We start from the raw sequence: 23,166 nt of genomic DNA, 5'->3' as shown, positions 1-23,166 counted from the left end.
AGCAGGAATTTTTAAATGGGACTGAGTCAGACACACAATTTTTCTTAACACTCTCATGAATGAGCTTCTACAGAATCAGGACCTAAGCATATGTATCACTGAGCCTTTTCATGTGGAGGTTATTGACTAATCCAAAAAAATTTGGTCCAAAAGAAAGATAAATCAGGCTCTGCTGTGACCTGAGGGCAGTCATTTTATCTCCTCAGCTTTTGTCCCCTTTCTGTAAAATGATGATAAGAGCATTTTCTTAACTTACAATGGAGCAGTGATGATAAATATTAAGGATTATGACATGGTTAAACACTGTGCTAATGGAGGCCATTAAGCACCTTAGACTTATTAGCAGCCTTGTGTCCATTGGCTGCCTTTCTGATGTTATTGAGCATTTTTTATTTTTCCACAAGTAAACTCAAGGAAATGAGTTAATAAGGATTAATAAACAAACTCTGCAAACTGTTAGTGTTAAACTGCATTGTGTTTTCTGAATTAGTAATGGGATGTTTTGTATCTTTAGTTTAAATCAGCCTGCCAGTTCTTCTCCGCTTCCTTCAATGTTTGGAAACCTGAAAACAGGGAGAAAAGGCTACGAAATTCAGGCCCATTTGATTTGGACCCTGGAGTGCTCATAATCCAGGATGTCTAAAAGGCAGCACTGCATCTGTCCTTTATCCCAGCAGCCAGGGAAAGTTCACTGCCTTGCAGGGAGCCCTCCTGTCTCTGACATCCCTGCTTCTGGTCAGTCTGACCCCTTCTGGCACTTGTCATCTCACTCATGTTAAACACATATTAAATAGTTACCACCTGGAAAGGAAAAGGGAAGGGAGAACTAAAGAAGTTTCTGGTTGCATTTTGCTGCGAAGCTGCTTGAAGAAGGAAATACTCAAGATGAGGCACAGGAAGTTGCCACACAGAAGTGGTCAGGTCTTCACTGACTGTACCAGCAGCAAAAAATTTGATCCTGACTGTGCTTTCTGTATCTCACGTCATCTCTTGGGGTATGGTAAGGTCTGTTCAGCTGGAGGTCAAATTTCTGCTGCCTGCTGTTACTGTTTCAGTGAGATGGTGGATGTTACCTACAGGATACAATGTGTCCACAATTCCAATTTATTTTCACAGATTATGTTTTTTAGGGTTTTTTTTCTTTCTCAGAAGAACAAGACACAGAAACACAGGGAGTGTGAACAGAATTGGGTTCATTATTGAGGTGTTTCGAGACCAGGCGGGAAGGTCCCTGCCCATGGCAGGCAGATTGGAATGAGCTTTAAGGTCCCTTCCCACCCAAAGCATTCTGTGATCCTGTGATTTGTTATATTCTAGGTCAATATCAATGTTGAGTCAGTCAGCCAAGAGCTGTATTTTATATGCAAGAGGGGTTTTTGCTCAGCACTGAGTCCGCATTTGAGAATGGAAAGGTCAAGGTTAGTTGTGGAACTGCTCTAGAGGCTGCATTTGGGATAAGTGACATTTTCCTCCCATATCAGAACACCTTATTTTTTGAAAAGCATTATCTTTTCCATATGACACCCTGAGAAGGTTAAAAGTTCAGTAACCTGCTTTCCCTGTTTTCCAGTAAGACGAGAAAAACCAGCTGTATGTTGTGTCATTTATTATTTATCATTTACATGTGTTTGCCAGCTGGGGCTGGAAACCTGAAGTATTTCTGGGAGTATGTTTGGGATAGGAAGGGTGGTTCAGATTGTTTTTGACAGCCCAGGTCACATGAGGTGCTGAAACTGAGTTTAAAGACCTCTATATCCAAGCATCCTGTAATCTCCAACATGTTTATCTGGGCATGTCAGGTAGAGTAGTGATAGTGTCATTGCGTTTCTCTGTGTTAATTAGCAAAGCTGAGTTGCCCAGGTTGATCAGAAAATCTATAGCTGCTCAAGGAGTTAAATTCAAATGTAAATTAACTCCTGTGTCCTTAGTTGTGGGACTGTGTTTGTACTCATGGAGTTTCCTGTGAAGATCTCTGGGGAATACACAGATTGCAGCATCTTGCTTTCTGTTTGTTAAAAGAATTTATTCTGGGCAGGTATGTGGTCTTGAAAATAATGCATCTACAAAGTGAGATGGTTAATTTGAAAGGTAAAAAATGGGGAATGGAACGTCACAACCATGGCTTCACTGTGACATTCTTTAAAGTCTTAAAATTGACACAGGGGTGTTGTGTAGACTCCATCCTTTGAGCTGTTCAGAAACCATCTGGGCAACCAACTAAGGAGTCCCTGCTTGAGCAGAGGAGGGTGGACTGACCCCCAAAGGTCCCTCCCCACCTCAGCCACTTAGGGGTTCTTTGGTCTGCTAGTTGCTTCAATTAGTAATCTGATTTCATTATTTTTTCTTATTTTAGTCCAGCTCTTACTCAAATATACAATAGCTTTAATGACTGGCTGTGTGTGCAGAGATGTGCCAGAGGAATGCATTAATAGCTTCAAGTGTATCTTTGAGATAGAATTGCCAAAATTAATTTTCAGAGATCTTACCATAATCTTGCAGCAATACAGTTTTGATGCACAGATCCTGGAGGCAAAATACTAAAACCAGGACCTGGTTATTCCACTTTTTTCTATAGTGTGGCTAGATAACTTGTATAGTTAAAATGACAAAAGTAGTTGAATAGTGACAACTTCTGTAATAGTGTCACTAGTCTCCATAAGGAGGATTTTGAAACAGATCCTGTAGTCAAAATTTAAAACTATAGGATTTGAGTTGGAAGGAAGTTCTAGAGTCCAGCTGGTCCACCCCCTGTGCAATGAACAGGAACACCTTCCATTAGACCAGTTGCTCAAAGCCCAGTCCAACCTGACCTTGAACACTTCCAGAGATGGGATAGTCACACCTCTCTGGGTAATCTGTGACCTTTTTTTACTACCTTCATTGTAAAATACATCATCCTTATGCCTAATCTGAATCAACCCTCTTTTAGTTTTAAAACCATTGCCCCTAAAAAAAAAACAACACAGTTATAAATCAATATTACTATTTTTGTCGTGGGTGAAGACTATGATGTGAGATTTTCTTTGCAGTGTGGCAGAGGGAGAACAAGAATTAGTAAATCTGCTTATTTTCGTGAGGTGAGTTTTGGGACGCCTTTGGTGAGGTTGTGGTGACGTGTTGCTGAAGCAGTGTGAGAAGCTGATACTGTGGCTATATACAAAAAAGTGATTGCTGAGCTTCCAACCAACCCATTTAGGAGCCATGAAGTATGGAAAGAGAGACCAGAAAGGCTCCTTGCAGTTCATATCTGTTATATAAATGCAGCTTCAGACTCAAGATAGTTTTTTCAAAAGTGGCTGTGGTAGAATGGGTAGGTCAGGCAGTGCACTGAAGTCCCCACAGGTTGCTTGTGGAGATTTCTGAGTAGACTTCTAAAGCTTTACTCATAAAGAAGCATCTCTGGGGAAAAGTGAGTGGCAGGAGAGAAGTCTTCCTCTGGATGCGTCTTCGTCTGGGACGCACAGAGGGCTCGTGTGAATTAGCACAACACGCACGTTTTCCAGCACGGGCTTGCAGCTGCAGCGGGGAAGTGTTTTGGCTTTAGCTTCCTCTAGGCTTAGTAACAATCCTTTCCCACTCCCCTGCCACCGAACACAGGTTTTTTAGCCGCCGCTGCTGCTGCTGTCTCCTGCCACGCTGCCATCGATCCCTCCTGCGCTGACACTCACATGCCCTTTGAGCTGTCACAGCTCCTGTCCCCCTGCGCGCCGCGGCGCGGACACGCTCCCATCTGAGACGTTCATTGGCGTCGTTCGCCAAAAGGTTTATGTAACAGATGTTGCAAAGCAGAGGCACAGAAACACACAGAAACACACACACACACACACACACACACACACACGCAGAGGCTCACACACCATTATGGCAGGGGTTGTCAGAGTGACGGTGAAGGGAGGATGGTCCACAGGACTGGAGTAGCTCGCAGGCACAGCTGCATCTGTTCAAAAAGCAACTAACGCCTCTCTGTGACTATGCTTTATTTTCAGCTCGTCATCATGGCTGGGACTGTTCTGCTTGCCTACTACTTCGAGTACACTGACACTTTTCAGGTGCATATCCAAGGTTTCTTCTGTCAGGATGGCAATTTGATGAAACCGTACCCTGGGACGGAGGACGAGAGCTTCATTTCACCACTTGTGCTGTACTGTGTGCTGGCTTCAACCCCGACAGCGATCGTGAGTATGAGGAATTATCTGAAATCCCCATAAACAATAACAATACTGCTGTGATATCTTTGTCCCTTAGCCTCTCTGTTCGGCTGTAATTGATTTACACTTAGCAGGATCTCTGTTTTGCCTCAGCCTAATATGATCTTCATCAGTTATCTCCAGGAGTAATTATTCTGAGGTAATCACAATGCAAGGCTGAGGGATAGAGCTTGTTAAGCCTTTTACAATAGCTTGCTTACTTCACTGATTAGTTGTGAATTTCCTGGGCTCCAGAGAGGCTCTAATGGAAAGGTTATGTATTACTGGAAATAAGAAAACGGGATAAAGCTGAAGTAAAATCCAGGTCAGATGTGCAGTATATCCAGGATTATTTCCTGCTATATTAAAAGGACTGTTGAATGGCCTTAAAAGGCTTAGATGAGGAGAAGGATGCTAAATACAAAGAAAAATATGAATGCTGTTTTCTTTTTTTTAATAGTTTCTTTGTTTCCAACAGTCACTAAACTTTTTTTTTACCTGATTTTATTCACTATTCAGCCAGTAAACTGCAATTTTTAGCTTTTTAGCTTTTCTATGCAGATGAAAATATTCAACTAGAGGAGTACATACAATGCCAAACAATTTATTGCACTCACTGGTTAGCAAAAGTTTGGCCCTTTTCCATTTTCCACACAGAAAGTTGCATATTTCACCAACAGCCCAAGCTTTGCTGAATTTGTAATTACATTGATAAATTCCCTTCAGATTCTGTTTATGGACTTTTGTTTAATTTCTTTCTCTTTATTTCTTCTCTGTTAGTATTTATTTCTTATATTAATTTTGCTTTTCATCCCTTTCAAAAGTTGATTAAAGCTGTACATTACATATTTATTTTTAAATAGTGAGTGCTTCATCATAGTCTAAGTTTTGTTCTGCGGTAATTTTAGTGCACCAAATCATGTTCTTGTCACAGAATGTGGTAAGAAGTGTGAAAGGGATCTGCAGAAGAGGCTATAGGTTTAGGTACAGGACACTTTCTAAAGACAAGCAGGTGTTTTGAAGTGGATTACATCATAAGTTTATGAAAAACATCTGCAGTAACAGAATTATTTTATGTATTGGATGTTGTTGCACATCAAGGCTTTCATTTTACTTTCTGCTGCAATGATAGATTATTTGAAAATAAAAAAAAACAAAACCAAACAAAAAAAAAACAAAAAAACTGAACCCCCCCCCCCCCCATTTTGGACCTTCCCCATCAACATAGTGCCAGTGTGCAGGGCTGTGGCTTTCACAGGTGCTTTTTGTAAAGGTAGGTGGTGGGTCACAGCCATGCCTTGATTCCAGAGCAATGACATTAGTGGGTGGTTTGTCCCTTGATTACTGACAAAATGTTGGGTAATGAGTGTTGCTCTTTATTTGAATCTTCTATTTAAATCCTTGCTCTGCCAAAATTTTATGCTAACCTTTCAAGTTTTGCTGCGCTGGATCAGCATTTCCTTTGCTTTGTAGTAACCCAAGAAGCTTTTCTTAATTACTATTCTTTATGAAAAGCTGAGTTGGACTCGATTTGGCAGTACTGGGTTAATGATCAGACTTCACGATCTTAAAAGCCCTTTTCCAACATGAGTAGGTCTGTGATTCTTTGAAGAGTGTTTTATTTGTAGCTTCCATAGCCCATGTTAAACACAAAGAATTAAGGGCTGTAATGAATGCCAGGTAAGGTTGTTGAGTGCTGAAGAGACCTTCAGCTCAGTGCTGTGTGGAGCTGGACTCTGTGAGCTAACCCATCCCATGCAAACTGTGCAGGAATGATGGCCTGAGTCCAGGGCTGGTTTAGCTGGTAAACCCTGCCTCTTGGGCTGTGCTGTGCTGCTGCACTGGACACATTGCTTCACACAGAGAAGGCATGGTCAGGGACAGCACAGGGCTCTTGGCACCATGCTCAGCACCAGTGATCTCTAGGTGCAACTGCAAGGAGACAGCAGGTCAAATTTCCCTGGCAAAATATTTTTTTCCCACTTTTAATGCAGTATTTATTAATGCATTGTTTAATCACATTATTTAATTAGTTGCATTGTTATATTGTATAATTAATACATAATTCAATTATTTAAAGTTCTGTTACTTAATATTGGGTTAATCTTCAACCAGGGCATATGTCAGAGATTTTTATGTCCTCCTGACTGGTGCTCATCATAAGGTCTTTATAGGAGTAACTTAATTTTATTTCTCATTCCCATCTTTTCCTGAAAGACCTTCTTCTCTTTGAACAGTATTTTCACACTTTGCTTCAGTTTGTAGCTGACTCTGCAGACCAAATTTTGGCAATGGTTATCAATAAAAAGATTATAAATGAGACAGAAAGTGAGCTCAGATTCTCCCTAAATGCAGTATTGTACTTCCCTGCTGGTTAGTCCATTCAGAGTGTAAATATCCTCATCTGTCATCTTGTCCCCAAATGGGTGCTGCCTCTCACTCAGCCTGCCCGCAACCTGGGAAGAGAGGTTTGATCCAGTCGAATGTCCCAGGGATTTCAGTGCAATAAGCAAATTTCTATTTGCTCCTTGCACTGAAGGAGCAAATAGAAATTTCCATTTCTATTTAGACCATGACAATTTTCACTCTTTAAAAAAAAAAGAAGAAACAAAAACCTCCACACAAACAAGAGAGCCCACACAGCTGTGCATCGTGGGAGGGAGCGCTGTGTGCATTCACTCCATTCACTCTCAGCTAAGTTGTAGCTTCACTCCCTACACTTTGCACTCAGGAGGAATCACCAACATTGTGAAGCTCCGCCAACAAGACATGACTTAAGTAAGAGGTAATGCCATTACTTTTGCAGTTATTTGTTTCTCCTCTGCACAACACTCACTGCTTCACTTCCTAATGGCAAAGCGGCTGATTTGGCAAATCGTTGGTTTGATGTGGCAGCAAATTTGATCTCTCTGTGTTGCTTTCACATTACCACCATCCTGACACCTCGTGACATGAGAGGAGTGATTGCTGGTGGAAGCCAGCAGCAATAAGGTGCTGGCTCATAATAAAATCTAAAAGGGCTTCTGGAGCTGTGGGAGGAATCCCAGGGATCTGTACAAGCTCCCTCATCTGAGATACAAGCAGCATTAAGTGCAGTCCTGTGTGCATGGGTCTGGGGAGGACTCAAAGCCATGATTTCAGCACAGCTTTGAGGTGTTACAGCACTTGCAGGCCAAAAGGGAGCATCTTTATGAAATTAATGGAATATCTTTGTGTCTCTGTCATTTGGCTACGACACTGGGCATGGGGAAAATGAATGCATGTGTTTTATTTCTGAGACCACTTTGCAGAAGTGCTGCTGTGGGTTGGTACCACTGTATCTGCATTTCCCTGCACTCTTAGTGGCAAAATAAATGTGACTGGCCTGGTTTTATGCAATTTTATCCATTGCTTTTGAAACATTTATCTAAAAATATTCTCGGATGACTCCACCACATTCATCAGTGTCCCTGAAGACTAGCTTTCCCTGTTAAGAGGTTACTGCAAAGCAGCCAATTCCCCAGCTGGCACTAAACAATCCTTCCAGAGTTCAGCACTGCTGCCTGCTCTGCTCCATCCAATGTGATTTATCTGCCCACCCGAGAGAAGCAGAGAGGCTTAGGAACAGAGCCAGCTCGCTGAAATGAATACTGAACAGTGGCAGAAAGCTTCAAGGGCACTGTTCTCACTGTTCTTCGTTACCTTAAAGTGAATAGAAAGTGCCACTACCATTTTCACAGAGTTTAGTTTCTTTTCTTCTGTTTCCAGGTGGGAAGTAGCAGCCTAGATGTAATCTGTTAACTGTCCAGTGCTATTAATTTGTGCATAAGAGTATTTGTGTTCAGATAAGGTTGAAATCAGTCAAATCAAAGCAGTCTGATTATGAACTAGAAGCTGAATTACAGTGTTGATCTGAAGTAGGAGGAAATTGTTCCAACTTCTCTCTACAATCTGCACTTACCCCTCAAACTTCAGAAACATCCTTCTTCTCGGTGGTTCTCCTATTCTTTCTTGATTCCTTGGCTTTGGCTTAGCACAGCCATGTTACTACAGTGATTTATTTCTGTAAGGGAAGCCAGGGAACCTCTGCCTGTGCTGGCTGATTCCCCTGTGGCTGCACAGCTGCAGCTGCCAGGAAAACCAAGAACGTCTGACGCAGCTCACTGCTCTGCTACAGCAGCTCCTACCAGGCTTTTCCAGGCAGGAATCACCAGGCTTTGCTGGCCATGGTGCTGCCAGAAGGCACAGCCTGCTGTGCCACAGCCTGCTGCCCACCATGCTTCCCCCTGTGCTGGCACAGCTGGCTGTGTCCTCTGCCTTCCTCTCCTGGAGTCTTACCAGGGCTGCTGAGGTGGTGAATGAGGAGCTGGGATACCAAGGAGCGAGGAAAAGGTGTGCCCTGTGTAAATGTTTATATTCTGCTGTTTGCACACCATTCTGGAAGAATAAATACGCTTTCCTGGTTTGGTGCAAAACTATAAGACATTTCTGTTGACAGTGTCTCTGGGACCCTGTGGTGGTCCCAGCCACATGCCAGTATGTGAGGAACAATGCGGGGCTGTGGAAAATGTTTATTTTCTTCGTTAGAACTTCAGTATAATTATTTTAGTTTTACCACAGTATTATGTTTTTGAGCACAACCTTAAGACAGTTTTGGGTTTTGAGCAGGCTAGAATATAAACTGTGGATTTCAACCCTTTTGACTTAAAATAAAAAAGACAAACAAAAACAATAAAGCAATTTTCTTGTTCTGGAAAAGTACTTGCAACTGTTCTTTGCTATTGTTTTCATTCAACAACAACAACCACCCAGTCCAAAACACAATGAGGTGAGTAATTGAATGCAGATTGAACCCATTGAGTTTGTATGGTTGGAAAATTAAAAGTGAGCTGGCATTGCAACATTCAGCTGAAGACATTGTTTCATTACCTTGTATAGCTTTGCAAAATACAGTATTGGTTCGTGGGGCCTGAGAACACCTGTCCAGGGTGTGATGGCAAAGACAAGAGAGTGTCTGAGGGAGCTCTCAGCTGGTCCCTGTCCTCAGGACTATCAATGATAGTGATCTTATCAGGGAAAGCCTCTGCAGGCTTGGATCAGGGCCCTGTCTGTGGATCGCAGCAGAAATCCTGTGTCCTGGGGAGGGTGTTGAGGCAGACCTCAGCCACCCTTTGCCTTCTGAGGTGCCTTTTCTCAATACAAATGTTGCTAAGTGTTTGCCACTTGGGTTTGACCATAGAGTGTCTCAGCTTCACAGTGTCAATACTGGGTCCTGAGGGTAGCAGAGAGGATGGCAGATCAATATTCCTCAGGGGCTAAGGCTAAATGTGAGGGAGATCTAAGGAATTAAGGAATTCACAGCAGTAAGTGAAAGTCAATATAAGCCATGTTCTTAGTGGGGACTGTGGAGAAGAGGAAAACATTGTTCAGATCACAAGAGGCAGCCTTGCAAGGGACACCAGCTTCAAAAATTGAAATGGATTAAAAATTAGGCAAACTTTAACAATGAGGATAGGCAAACATTGAAGTAGAGGCTGTGGAATCTCTATCCTTGAAGTCATGAGCTCCCATGTAGAGCCTGAAGAACATCCCTATCCTGACTGCAGCTGTTCTAATGCAAACCTCAGAGACACCACAGTGCAAAAGGGCAGAATTGCTTTTGGCCCAGCTGAAGCCAGTGCTGATGAAACACCCCCTGGAACATTTTGTAAAGGTGACCTTTTGGTGAAGAGTCCTGCTTCTCCCAGGGAGAGAGTGTGTGGAGTCATGCTGAAACTGGCTGACTGAGGCTGAGAGCCCCATGACCCTCATCGGCTGCTATTCTCTGTTTCTGAGTGCTCTGCGTGCAGCTTGTCTCACAGCCAGTGCCTTCCTCATATCCTCTCCTCCCCTTGGCTGCTGTTCGAATGCTGGAAACTTGATTAATTTGGTTCTTTCTATTTGTGACATTAAAAACGCAGCCACACGCATCCTTGCACAGGATTTGGGAAATGTCATACGGCTTGCTGAAACCTGCCCAGAACTGAGAGCAGTGATGTCCCAAGATATAAGTTCAGTTTTGTTTGCTGCAGAGATTTTTGTGTGTTGCAGCATGCCCCTGGGTGGGGTTTCAGTGTAGAAAGTGGTGTTAAAAAAGGACTGTCTGTGTCACAAGGGTGCTGTTAGAGTTAACAAGTTGAAGGATTTAAAAGCTCACAGAAATCAGAATAATGTTAATTTGATACCTAGGAAAGACAGATAGGTCATGTCTGCACTTCACGTGATTCTCCCTAATATAGGAACTCCGTTGTCTTTGTGTGATGGGAAATAACATCACTTGTACTTTTTCAAGAAAAGCAGCAGAAGGAAGTAACTTTCACAGAGAGGCAGACTTGAGGCAGTCCCAAACTGTGGGCACAGTGGTGCATCCTGCATCTCTCCCATGTATCTTAGCTGGTGCTCCTCCTTCTTTATCCATGTGGAATTGCAGCAGAAATTAAGACAGTAGGAACTTCTACACAACCCCAGTGTTCACTGGAAGTGTGAAAAAATTACAAAAATAGTGTTTTCACGTTTGTCACGAGTGAGTGAGTAAGTGGGAAGCAAGAGGGCTGTGAGTATCACCAAAACTGCAGGAAAAACAAAAACTCTCCGACAACATTTTTAGTGTTAGAGAATGAAGGCATTACTTTATTTCTGGCCAGGATGTTGTTCTGCTCAGGACATGCAACAGAAATAATTTCATTTTCACGTAGGCCAGCTGTGCAGAGAAAATCATTCCATGCCACACGTATTTTAAGAGATTTTTCACGAACTTTATATAGTCAAAACCCATAGATATTCTTTGGTTTAATGTTCATTCGTTCCAAGTTACTTAGTTCTTAGTGTTTGGTTTCCTATTGCTTACAGATATTTTCACCTCTGGTGCTAAGCAGGTCCTTATTCTTCTCTCTCCTTCTCCAGAGCAGGGGTGTTGTTTGAAGTTGATGGATTCATGGCACTTGATGGCCACTGATGGCTGTTAACTTCGGTGAATCTTCTGTTCTGGTCCCAGTCTGTAGAGATTTTAAGCTCATCAGGCCTTCACCTGGTGGAACAATGCCCTAAAGGAAAGAGGAAATAAACCCTAATTCCCTTCCCTCGTGGCAAAGGCGAACACATGTTTGATACTTGATGATATCAAAGGTCTTTTCCAACCTATCTCATTCTGTGATCCTGTGAAAACTGACCAAAGTTATAAAATTTAAATAATTATAATTAAGATATTTTCCAACATGAGGTGCAGCGTCTGCCAGCAGCTGTGGGACAGCAAGGAGGCAGTCAGGGCAGATCCCACTGGAGGAGTGAGCTGAGCAGCTGGAGTTGCAATGAATCTGTAGTGGATTTTCAAAGGGAGAAAACAGAGGTGAGGCTGGGGCAGCATGACTGGAGCACAGGAGGAACCAGATTGTGGCACTCTACATGCACAGGAGTTTGGAGAAACATGACTAAAGAGAAATATTTTTACTACTGGAGAAGTGAGCAAAAGCATGGCAGGGGAATAAAGAAGGGATGCAGCATTTGCTGCCTCACCTTTGCTGCAGCATTTGAACTGAGGTACAAGGCCAATGTTCTGTTCTGAGAAAAACTGATAGAAGAAACAAAGGGGGTTAAAAGCTGTACCAGTCAACACCATCAATAATTATTCTTCTAAATTTAATACAACTCTTCAAAGCTTCTCAAACTTGCCCCACTGCACAATTACTGCAGGAGGGCAGCTCCAATATCCCACTGTTCTGCAACCTCCTCTCAGTTGTACCACAGACACATTCCTGGATAGTTTATTTTAGTACATCCTCAAAGAAACAGGTCTTCTTGTTGTTCAATTTTTTTTTTAAACAAAGTTGTGCAAATGATCCTTTGTGTGAGCTTATTGGAAAGTGCTATGGGGGAAAAAAAAAGAATCCATGTCCTTTTAAAAGCAATAGTTCCATTATTTTGTTGATTAAATTGAAAATTAAATTTACGAACTGTCAGTAATCTGTACAGGAGTGCAGGGAGTATCAGGTGCTAATGCTGTGCTGAGAACTTGAAAGGGGGAGATGAGACATTTCACTGTCTGAAAATGTCAGCTGAAGGACTATAATGGATAAAAGACTGTTGAAGAGGAAAATGGACGGATAATTTTATCATCTGCTGGGTCAGGATGAGCCAGGAAATAAGTAAAGTGTGTGCAGCAGAGGGCTTTGAGAGCTGAACATTGAGGGGCAAGTATTTGGTGACGCTGCCAGTAATGGGAAGGCAGGGAAAACTGAAGAAGTTTTCTCACTGGAGAGGTTGAAATCAGCAGAGGAAAAATGCCTGCTGGGTGGGTTCTTCTAATTCATGCTGCGGCTTTGGGTCATCCTCGTATTTTTACCTGGTAGTTATAGGAAATGGAATGTTAGCAAGAGCTCTCAAGCAATATGTCCTCAGTGTAGATGAGCTGCTATTTTATTCAGGAAACCAAGAACAAAAACACATGCAGGGCACTACCTTTGCTTCACTATTACCTACACCGTGCCAGACTGCAGATCATTTGTGCTTTCAATCCAGTGCAGTTCTCCTGACATTTCTACTGTCTAATTAAGCTAGTATGATACAGAAGTTCATTAACCTTGCATTGTTTTCCCAAATGGAAATAAAAGCGGTTAGCTTGCTGTTTTCTTTTTCAGCCCATATTTAGGTACAGAGTCTATATTTAGATGTCAGCTATAGAACTGATCTGTAACCATTCCTGGAGTGCTGATTCTGTTTTGGCAGGAGCTGAGGTACTCAGCAGTGCTGGTGATTGATTCTGGGAGGCCAGCTGGACAACTTGGCTGGATGTGGACCCTGCTCATGCAGCATCATCACGGTGTAAATCACGAGAATCAGTGGAGTTACTTGATTTCAGAAATGCCTGGGAAAGGAAAAAAAAAAACAAACAAGTTCTTTGAGAGCTATTCAGACCACATTCAACTGCACACAGACAGATTAGCTTTCAGAATCAGGTGTCCAATTGCCCATTGAATTTTTTGGAAACAGCAAGGCTGACTTTCTAGAGAGCCCATATTAAGCATATTAGAAAACAAATTTCAGCAACTAAATTCAGTGCCAGTGATGACATGACAAGAATGGTCCAGTCATGTTGAATCACTTTGTATCTCCACACAAACATAGCTTTATTGCCATATACTTAAACCAAAGGCAGCATTCATTTTAAAAAATCAAATTTTGAACTGTTATGCTGTAGGAAATCTGGGATAATTCTGCTTAAATCAGTGGAATGGAACTGAACAGATTTACAGCCTGGCAAAATTTACTCCTAAATCTAAGTGGAACTAATCTATGCACATGGGAGTCGCTAGGAGTATGCCAGACAGCTAGATTTATAGAAACAAAGATGGGAATTGAAGCAGGAAAATACTCCATTAACCTCTGATGTAAAGGAACTTTAAAGATGGATGTATAGTTACAGGAGGACTGCTACTATGTTTCATGCCTAAGTCTCTCCTATTTGAAAAGTTTAGGATATTTTAAAGTCAAGTAGGCCCTGTGTTCACAGAGTAGAATTCCCTCAGGGTGTGAATCGTTCCTCAGTGTGTGTGTACAGCCCCGGGCAGACAGAGAGCCAAAGCAGTAATTCAAACTTCTGAACATTGTAATAATTCAAATAATAAACGGGTTGAAACAGAGTGTCACTTTCAAACTGCTTTAGTGCAGATGGTCTTTTTCTTAATTCCCAGCCCTGTCGTTAGTGAGCTGAGCTTATTGAACTGCTTGCCAATTCTGTTAAGAGCAGATGGAGTGAAATGGGATAAAGGCAATATTTCAGTGCAGCTCCCATGCATCAGCTCCCCTCCAGATGCCATTATCGACATGCATTTTACATCTCCACAGCTCTTGCCATCAGCAGGTAGAATTATAAAGAGGTTGAGCATACTTGGCTTGAATGTCAATAATCAATAAGGACGCTCCTCTGGCTTAATAAGGATAAATTGTTGCCCTTGAAACAGCACACCATTCCAGCAGTCAGAGTGAACTGAGGTGACTTCCTCGACATCTATACTAACTCCAGGTGTCTGTGCCACCCTGTGTGTGTGTACACAAACACTTCTGTTATGTATTTCTCTGACTGTTCCCTAACACTATGGATTCTCTTGTGTATGTCCTGCAATAATGTATTAAATTAATAATCTTGAGTGCTTCCCCTTAAAAGCTCATTTCTTCCACATCAGGCAGGCTTTTTTTTTATTTTAAAGATGTTAATTACAAACTCTGTCTTTATAAAAGGGTCCCAGTTTCCCTTTCTAAAGCCTGCTGACAGAACATGATAGGTGATATTTTCAGAGTTTCCTGCTGTGTGTGGATCATCATTGCCTCTAAAGCCCGTGATTAAATTCTGTCCAGCTTTAGTGAGGGTAGATAGGCCTCAGTGCAACAGAACTAAATTACTTCTAAGTGCTTAAGAAATGATCCTACTCCTATGGGAAGCAGCTATTACATTTATAGAAAGCATGAATGTTCAGATCATACAAAAATATGTAATACATAAGCACAGCTAACATCATGATCAATGATTCTGTGGAGACTTCATTTTTGATAACAGAGCATTTAGTCAAATATTGCTCTTTCTCACAGTGTTTTAATAACAGCAATCCTTGGTTGTTACCAACATTTCTGATCTGTTATTGCCAACAGTCCTTATATGGCTCCACGGCCATCCAGCTATCAGTGTTTGAGACATACACATTACCCTTTTATCTTCTGGGAATGGGAGCTCCAAAAGGATCTCACTTTGAACCCTTGTTCCGAGGGTCACAAGAGAGTGGGCTGTAGTTATGGTAATCTTCCACCATGGGCAAAACTCACATGGGTAGCTTTTCTTGAAAGTTCAACAACAAAAATATTGTTTCGCTTGGGTTATTATTCAGACTAGAAAAATAAGTTTCCAAGGCTGTTAGTGAAAAAACAAATGCTCATTAGACAGCAGAGTTTCTGGGAACAGACAGTGTCTCTGATATCTCAACAGCTGAGGTGCAGCTCATCAAGGCTGAGGCTTAATGAGCATTTCTCAGCTCAGTGCAGCCAGAGGAGGGGGAGGGATGCACCACCACAATCCTCCCCATGAGTGAAGTCAGCTTCTCTGGGTCTCTGCACCACTGAGTGCAGGAATGATCCCTTTCCAGGGTGGGAGCTGGGTGTGTGTCAGTCATGCTGAGCCCCACAGTGCCAGTACAGGGTCCCCAAAGCACTCAGCTGTGTAGCACTCTCTGTGGTCTGGGACTAGACACCCATGTTTCAATGTTTCTCATGTAATTTTTAACCTTCTCTTTCTTTCGCTTTCCTTGGCAGATTTTTATTGGTGAGATATCCATGTATTTCATAAAGTCAACCCGAGAAACCCTCATTATTCAAGAGAAAACTATTTTGACTGGAGAGTGCTGTTACCTGAACCCACTGCTTCGAAGAATAATACGTTTTATAGGTAAGCATCCTGTGCACTCCAAGCTTGGACCCTGCTTGCACCAAACCAGGACAAAACATGCTGACAAAGTACATCACGAAATTAATTAAGCTGTGAAATCTTTGCAGGCATCTTCCACCTTAGAGGGATAGTCCCCTCAGGATTTCCAAGGTAACTTTCAAAATTTGCCATATCATGCTGGCTGGAGCTGGTTTAGATCATATTCTGCTGAGCTTAAAGCTTTTTTTGAGACCCTTAAAGAAAGGTTTTACCAATCAATTCCTTATATGAATAAATCCATCATTGCTAGTTTATGCAAGCTACCTATTTTAGTTACAAATTTGTCCTCACCAGCTCATCTATTTGGCATTTTTCTTTTCAGCTCTAATTTTAACATCCATAGCTCTGCCACATAATGTTCAGCTGAGCACAGCGTAAAAAGCCCAGAGCTCACTTCAAAATAATAATATTCTTTTCATTGTATTTGCTTTTTCTTAGAGCTTTCATTGAGTTAATTGCTGAGAAATGAAGTTCTGTCATTAAACCATTAGGAAGTTGCTTTTTATGGTGCTTGCAAACTGCTTTACCTTCTTCACACTGTTGATGAGTCCCAAGTTCATGCGTGGGATGGGATGTCTGGCTGATGGCATGGGCCAGTGGCTCCTCAGAATGCTCCCCGCTGGCCAAGAGGGGCTTTGCCATCACAGCCCTGCCCTCCTTGTACACTCTCAGAAGTGAAGCACCCTCACACACTGCCTCTCACAGAGAGCTGAGCCCAAATTCATGGTCTGATTTAGAACAAGCAGTAGAGGGAAAAAAGCTGAAAGTATCTGGGGCGCTCCGTCACTGCTTAATTTCTGAGCTTTGCCTGGAATGAAAATGTCTGCTGTGGCTGTGGCAGGCCTTGTGTCGCTTCCATGGAGCACATCCCTGGCTGCAAGCAGGGATACTTCCTCAGAGCACAGAGCTGAAGGTGCTGGCATATTCGTCATCAGCAAATGTGTGCTGCAAAGGAGGAAGAACCATGGTTTTTCTTCTCCTTCAGCTCTCTCTGTGCCTCCTGCTTTATGCATGGAAGGTAGGGAGTGAAATGTGCCTTCTGCCACCACAGAGGTGGAAACAAACCACCTGTGTTTTGTTACTTGCGTCTGTGTGCTGCTGGGGGAACAGAAAGACACAGAAATTTAATCAGAAGTAAAACACCCTTGAACTTCACATAACCTCTGGGATATATTGATGGGCAGCCATTAAGAGAGAAGCAGGGTACCAGTGTCCACTGGACCACTCAGGGCTTTTTGACTGTTCCAGCACATTTGGCATGTTGCAAAGTCCCAATGAAGCACTCTTGCCTATGGGGTCAACACTAGAAGTCCTTAGATCATGGAGGCTGAGTTCTTGCTCAGTATGTTTTCTTACAGTTGGCTTTATTCTTAAACATGCTGTTGTTTCTCTTCTGGTGGAAGAGAAGAGGGTAGCAATGATACAGTGGACTCTCAGAGAGTAGTAGGACATAAACCGTGCTAGGGAAATGATTCTTGGCTTTGCCAGCTGTGTTTATTTTTCTGAGAAAAATGAAATTAATATTATTAGAAAAGGCTTGAAGTCTTTGCCTTGTCTTAAACTACACTGTGTGCTTGTTTTCTTCTGAAACCTTTTCCCTGCCTCTGCAGTGAAATGAGAGAAGTAGAATTTGTTGGATGAAATAATTTATGAAAGGAACTGAAGATAACTGCATGTTTTTTCATTTTTCATTTCACCTGTGTTTTGAAAACAGGGCATGGACTGAGCAGCTGTACCCTGTGCCTGGATGATCCAGGGAAGTTAGCTCCATACTTAGCCCACTCCAAAATGAAGCTTCCCAGGTGCTTGGCTGTGCAAAGACAACTAGGTTGCTTGTACATGGATTTCTCTGTGCCTTCTCTTGATAAACTTTAGGGCCAAAAGTTACAGAGCTGACTAACTAAGTTCTCTTGCAAGTAAGTTATCGTCCCTAGCAAGCAGTCTGGCTTGTTGCAAAAAAAGTTTTCTGCCAATTTAGTTTTGGTATCTAGAGGTTTGAACAAGTCTTAATGAGTACCTGCAAAAACCAGTTACTTAACTCCTTGGAAAATTGCCTTGTAAGGCATTACAGTTTATATTATTCCAAAGAATGAGAAAAATCCTGCCATGTGTCTAGATTCTCATGTGTCAGGAAAAATGAACACTACTGTCAGACCCTGCAAGGCACATCATGGAGAACATTGAGAGTTGCCAGTCCCAAATTTTAGGAGTGCAAAGAGGCCTTTTCTCCACACACCCTCCCCCCCCAAACTCTGTAATGGAAGTTGCTGGGAAGAGATGGGATTTTAAGAATTGTTGTCTAAATGTGCTTTCCACAAAACAAGCAGAAAGCTGTACATACTTCACTGAATGTTCATTTATATTTTGCAAGAAAAGAGACACAAAAAGGGAAACTTTAGGCTGTCTTTTGGTCTATGAAATACAAGGATTCTTGTAATGTAATATCCTTTGGATCTTCTGGTTGCTGGATTTGAGCTTTTCTGCTCTTACTTCTCCTTCGGGTATACGGAATTAAGGACTTTTTTGCACTTTGAAAGCAGAGCAAAACAAAAAACCGACAGCTTTTCTGGAATGCTAACAAAGTCCTGTGTTTCTTCTCTGTTTTTTTCTTCCTATCTTGTTTACTGTGCTCTCTGTTGATTCTCTCCTTGTTTTCCTCAAGGTCTCAGCGCATGTCTGTTTCTAAGAGCCTCCCCTCCTGAGTTTAGTCGAGACTCTGAATGTTGAGCTTTGTATTAAATCTCTCCCTGATACTTTGTCTACATGAAGCAGAGCCACAATTTCTTCTTGCTTCCTGGCCCAGACACGAATCCTTCATGCTGATTGACATTTGCTTTTGTGGCAAAAGACTGCCTCTCACCTTGCTGCAGTGTATATCAAGTCCTGTATCACGGCCTAGATTGGTGAAACCTGCTATGTTCCCTATATTTAGAAAAACACTTACTTTATCAGTGAAAAAAAGCTGGCTTAGCTTGGAAACATCAGACTTTGAAGTATGCTTCAATTTTCTCCATCTTCCTCTTTATCTTTTACAGCTGCTTTTTTTTTTTAAGGTTTTGAGATCAAACTAGTGATGTGGAATTGCTTCAGAATAGTTTTTTCTAATATATTGCTGCTGCACTGCTTTACTTTAGGCACATCCTCCCTCCTCCCTCCTCTCCCCACCCTTCCCAGCAGTTCTGTCATCAGTTTTTGATGCCAAAACTTGCTGTTTGTGTGCTGAACCTTTGAGAAACTAATTGTTAAGGGTGGCTGTTTCCTGGGCCTCTGCCTCTTCTCCCTGTCTCCCAACTTGAGCATACACAGCCTTTTGTATATTTACTCATTCTGTTTTGTAATTTCACATTCAGCACTCCGTTAACATCGTTCCGCCTTGCATTTGCGCCTGTGTTCTACTTAATCCTTTGTATTGCAAATAGAGGTTATAAAATATTTTAGTGAATGGTTTCAGTCAAGGTTTTAGTCTTTTTATGTGCAGCTGCTATCATACCCCCGGATCAGGGACTCAGACCTCCCTGACCCAGTCTGACAGGGTGAGTATGGTATGTATTGTGTTGCATTTCATTATATTAGGTTTCTAATCCATGTGATTAAGTTGTCTACCTGCGAAGCCCTGATAACATGCAAGTAGCCCCTTTCTAGTTCAGATATCTAGAAATTCAGCATGCTTCATCAGCTTGTTACCAGTGGCTTTTTCTTCGGATGCGCATAATTTGCCGTTAACAAATGGTGCAGATCAGCTTCTGTTGACAACTTAATCTAAAGCATGGTGCCACTTCACAGTGGGCAGCTAAATAATTAAATTAGGGCTTTATTTCAGCAAATTAGGATTTTAGTTCAGCAAATAAAGGTTTACAAGATTTATGCACACGTTGAGTTTATTGTAACAGGATAGATATGCGCCAGAGCTCTGATGTCAATTCCCTGAGCAGCTGCATGAGACAGCTTACCTGACCTCGTCCTTCTGTCTGCCTTGCATCTGAAGTTCACTGTGAAACACTGCATATTCTGTTATTAACTGGCTGCCTTTCCATGGGGATTGAGCTGTATTTGGTGGTGTTGCCCCAAACCTAAACTGTTTGAACAACTGCAGATGTTATCAGTAAAGAATCTCCACAAAGAGGAACAGGTCACTCTGCTGGGGATACATCAGCCCTTACAGTTCTCTTTGATGCCAGGCTCTGAGCTGGCAGCTGCCTCCATGAAAACTGGTGGTTGTGAAAGCAGTGAGGAAGGAGGATACCCTGTACATCTGTCAGGAGGAGTCTTAAGCCTCCAGAGGACTTTTGCAATGGGAACTGAATATTTTCTGGAATGGTCAGACTCAGGAAGTTTTAGATCCCTGGAGTAGTGAGTTTTGTGGGGTTTTCAGTGGAAGACCATAGCCAGTCTTAGAACGAGGTTATGGGTGCTCAGAAGCTTGATGTTGAGCCTGTTCCTGATGCCATGGCAACAGGACAATAAAGTCCCCTGCAATCCCCATCTCTCCTGTTGTAAAATGGATTAATGATACAGGCCTCTTTTTACACACCCATTAAGATTAAATGAAGGGTGGTTTAGCAGAGTCTGAGTCACAGGTCTATAAATGTATGGCTTTATTGGATGCATAGGATTCTTACAGCAAAACATTCAAAAATGGGCTGAGGATCAGCACTCCCATAGAGCCCTGAGTCCTTCCAGGGACACTCTCCAATGAAACTCTAATCTTCCTTAAAAAACAGAGGGGTGGGAAAGGGGTTAGGTGTGTATGAGTGTGCATGTGAAATATGAACACTTTACAAGTAAGTTCGGTTAGGAGTGACAAATTCAGATAACTGGGACAGAGAGGAATGCCTAGATAAATATCCTTGGTAGAAAACATGATGATATGTTACTGAGGAGCTCAGCTTCTGATGTCTCATGAATCCTTCAGTGCATTGTTTCTTTTGCCACTTTATTTAAGGGTTTCATGATTTTTCCTTAATGAAGCCTTCTACTTCCTGATTCTTCTTTCCACCCACTGGCTTCTCACTTGTCTCTTCCCAATGTCTTTTCAGCTGCTGTTCTTCAAGTCCCAAGGGGGGGTTTTGTTGATTTTTGTTGTGGTGGTGATTTGGTCTTTTTTTTTCAAATCAGTGGCATTTTAAATGCCTCTAATAGTGAGAGTTTCCACGGAGACAACAAGCAGCTGCAGTGACTGATGTTAGATAGATTCAGGGTGGAAGAAGAGAGCTTGAACATAAATTGCAGGGAGGACAGAGGGTTCTACTGAGGGTACAGTGAGTGCAAAGAGCTGGATTCTTCTTCAGGGCAGATGCCTCTGTTAGAAAAAGCCATAGAGCTGGAGGTGGCAACACTGATGAACTGCCACAGAAGAAGCTTGATAGGAGATAGAGCATGAGAATAAGATGTGGGTCAGAGCTCAGACACCCAAGGTTCACTTAGGACTTTCTGACAGTTATTTAGAGGGATGTATAAGTGCAGAAATTAAAAATGAAGCATTCAAAATTGAAGCTGCTAAATACTTAGACTTTTCTGCCAAGGCAAGTGTTAGTTCAGGTGAGATGACACAGAAAAGTCAAGCTTCACCTCATCCATCCTCAGTATTTTTTAACAGGACTTTCCTTGTTTGTTCTTTTTCTCTTTTTTGGCTTGAACATTTAATTTGACTAAGGTCTTTCTCGCTGGAGGTAAAGATATGTTAAAATCTGATCTCTGTTTTCTTGGACTCTGGAGCAGATGAGAGAGTAGCAGGGAGTACAGCCTGCATCTTATATCTGGTCTAAGCTAGTATCTCTCCCAGTTACTTTCTGCTTATTGTTTTTTCTTCTAGGCAGCTCCTTCCGCTCCTGAGACACAAGCAGAGCTGAGAGTAGTCAGTACAATGAGAAGTCAAGAGGCCTTTCCAGACATAGTTTCTGCTTCTTCTTTAAGGCTTCTTTTTGCAGCCAGACTATGTGACATGAGTGGCTGAGGGGAAAGATTGGCTTTTTGTAATTGCAATTAACCTTCATCCTTTCTGCTAGTGAGCAGCTGTAGGTCTGCCTCCCATGTGGCTTGCACTGTTCCCATACTTTCTCAGCATATGCCAAGTTCTGCGTTACAGTTCATCCCCAGGTTTTCTGGCCCAGAGTGAGGACACTGAAAAAAAGCACTTGCTGCTGAGCAGGATGACACCACCTCCCATTACACCTGGGTGCCAAAGTCTGGAATAACATGTCTTTTCCCATACTTTCTCTCTGACAGTATATCACAGACATGAGCTGTATGACCCTGAAGAGCTGGGGCTGCTTGCCCTTCCCATGAAGCCTTTCAGAGCAATTTGTCTGCCTCTAAAAAGCTGGCAATCACATCCCTGTATTTCTGTGCTCTGGTCAGTTAGTTTAGCTGCTGTAGGTCATTGAACAAATCCATTGAACCGATGGATTCCTGAGGTACAAAAACCATCAGGGGACTGTCCAGCACTGCCCAGGCATACTGGCATTACAGCCTTTAAATCAATTACAGCCAACCCTTGCTCCAAGAGACGTGAGGTGTAATCAGCCTGGGAGGGTCACATCCCTGCCAGCCAGACCCATTGCTGCACATGGCTGTGATTTTCACAGAGCACAGCTTGGCAGAACTGTGAGAGAGGAACTGCAGCAGACAAAATGCACCACAATCAGAATGTGACAAAGATTTCAGCCATGGCTTGCTCTGCTCTTCTCAGGTTACTGCAGGCCTCAGCAGCTGCATTTGGGCAGCCACTTTCTGTCCTACCAAATATTAAGAAAATGCAAGTTTTGAAACTTCTTTTCTTAATGGAGAGAAGCACCTTTGTATATATGCACTTCCTAGAGATTGAAATAGTTTTATGTAGCTCATGACTTTTTCCTGAAATGTCTTGGTTTTTGGCATGTAAGTACATGATAAAGAGCATGAACCAGACTGCCTGATGCTTAAATTTCCTCTAATTATTGTAAAGGCTGGGTAATAATCCTTGCTGTACTCCCTGTAATTTGCACAGCAGATCAGAAAGTTGCTATTTAAAGCAAGCTGTGCCAAAAAAAAATTAAAATTTTGACAGAGTGCTGTATATAAAACAAGATTCTTCTCTGTCATAACTTCAGCTGTTTCAGCAGGCTGAAAAGATACCCTTCTGACTTTTTCCTTTGAACTTTCTTGTGCACTGACTAATGTAGGTGAGAAGTTCCTGATGGCTGTGGAAAACCATGGACTTGAAATATTACCAGAGGGATAAAGGAAATAAAGGAGCAGTCTTTGTGCTCTCCTTTTAAGCACACTTAGCAAGATAAATGGGAGGAAAACTGTCACATCATTGAAAAGGCAGCGGCCAGTCCTGCAGTCTAAAACCAGAGGAAGGCAGCCTCCTTCTTTGGCCACCACCAGCTTTTTTAATCCATGATCACGTCCTAGTTCATTAATAATAAATAAAAATAAACATACATTAAGAATAGTACTGTGTGATGCTCCTCACTGACCTTGGGGAAGGATGGTGAGGAGGAACAGTTCTGC

At 42.2% G+C, this 23,166-nt stretch overlaps 1 protein-coding gene across 2 annotated transcripts in view; it reads left to right on the top strand.

Moving 5' to 3' along the window:
* PLPPR1 (phospholipid phosphatase related 1) overlaps positions 1–23,166 on the top strand; it is a 68,278-nt gene that overhangs the window by 33,170 nt on the left and 11,942 nt on the right. For both annotated transcript variants that reach the window (XM_005430466.2, XM_031064822.1), the window contains exons 3-4: positions 3,987–4,175; positions 15,501–15,633. In XM_005430466.2, the coding sequence (XP_005430523.1) occupies positions 3,987–4,175; positions 15,501–15,633 (322 nt within the window). The remainder of the gene's footprint in view (positions 1–3,986; positions 4,176–15,500; positions 15,634–23,166) is intronic.

Source organism: Geospiza fortis, unplaced genomic scaffold, assembly GCF_000277835.1.
Source record: "Geospiza fortis unplaced genomic scaffold, GeoFor_1.0 scaffold515, whole genome shotgun sequence".
Taxonomy (NCBI): domain Eukaryota; kingdom Metazoa; phylum Chordata; class Aves; order Passeriformes; family Thraupidae; genus Geospiza; species Geospiza fortis.
Note: the sequence above shows the minus strand (reverse complement) of the source record. Positions and strands in the feature narration are given on the sequence as shown.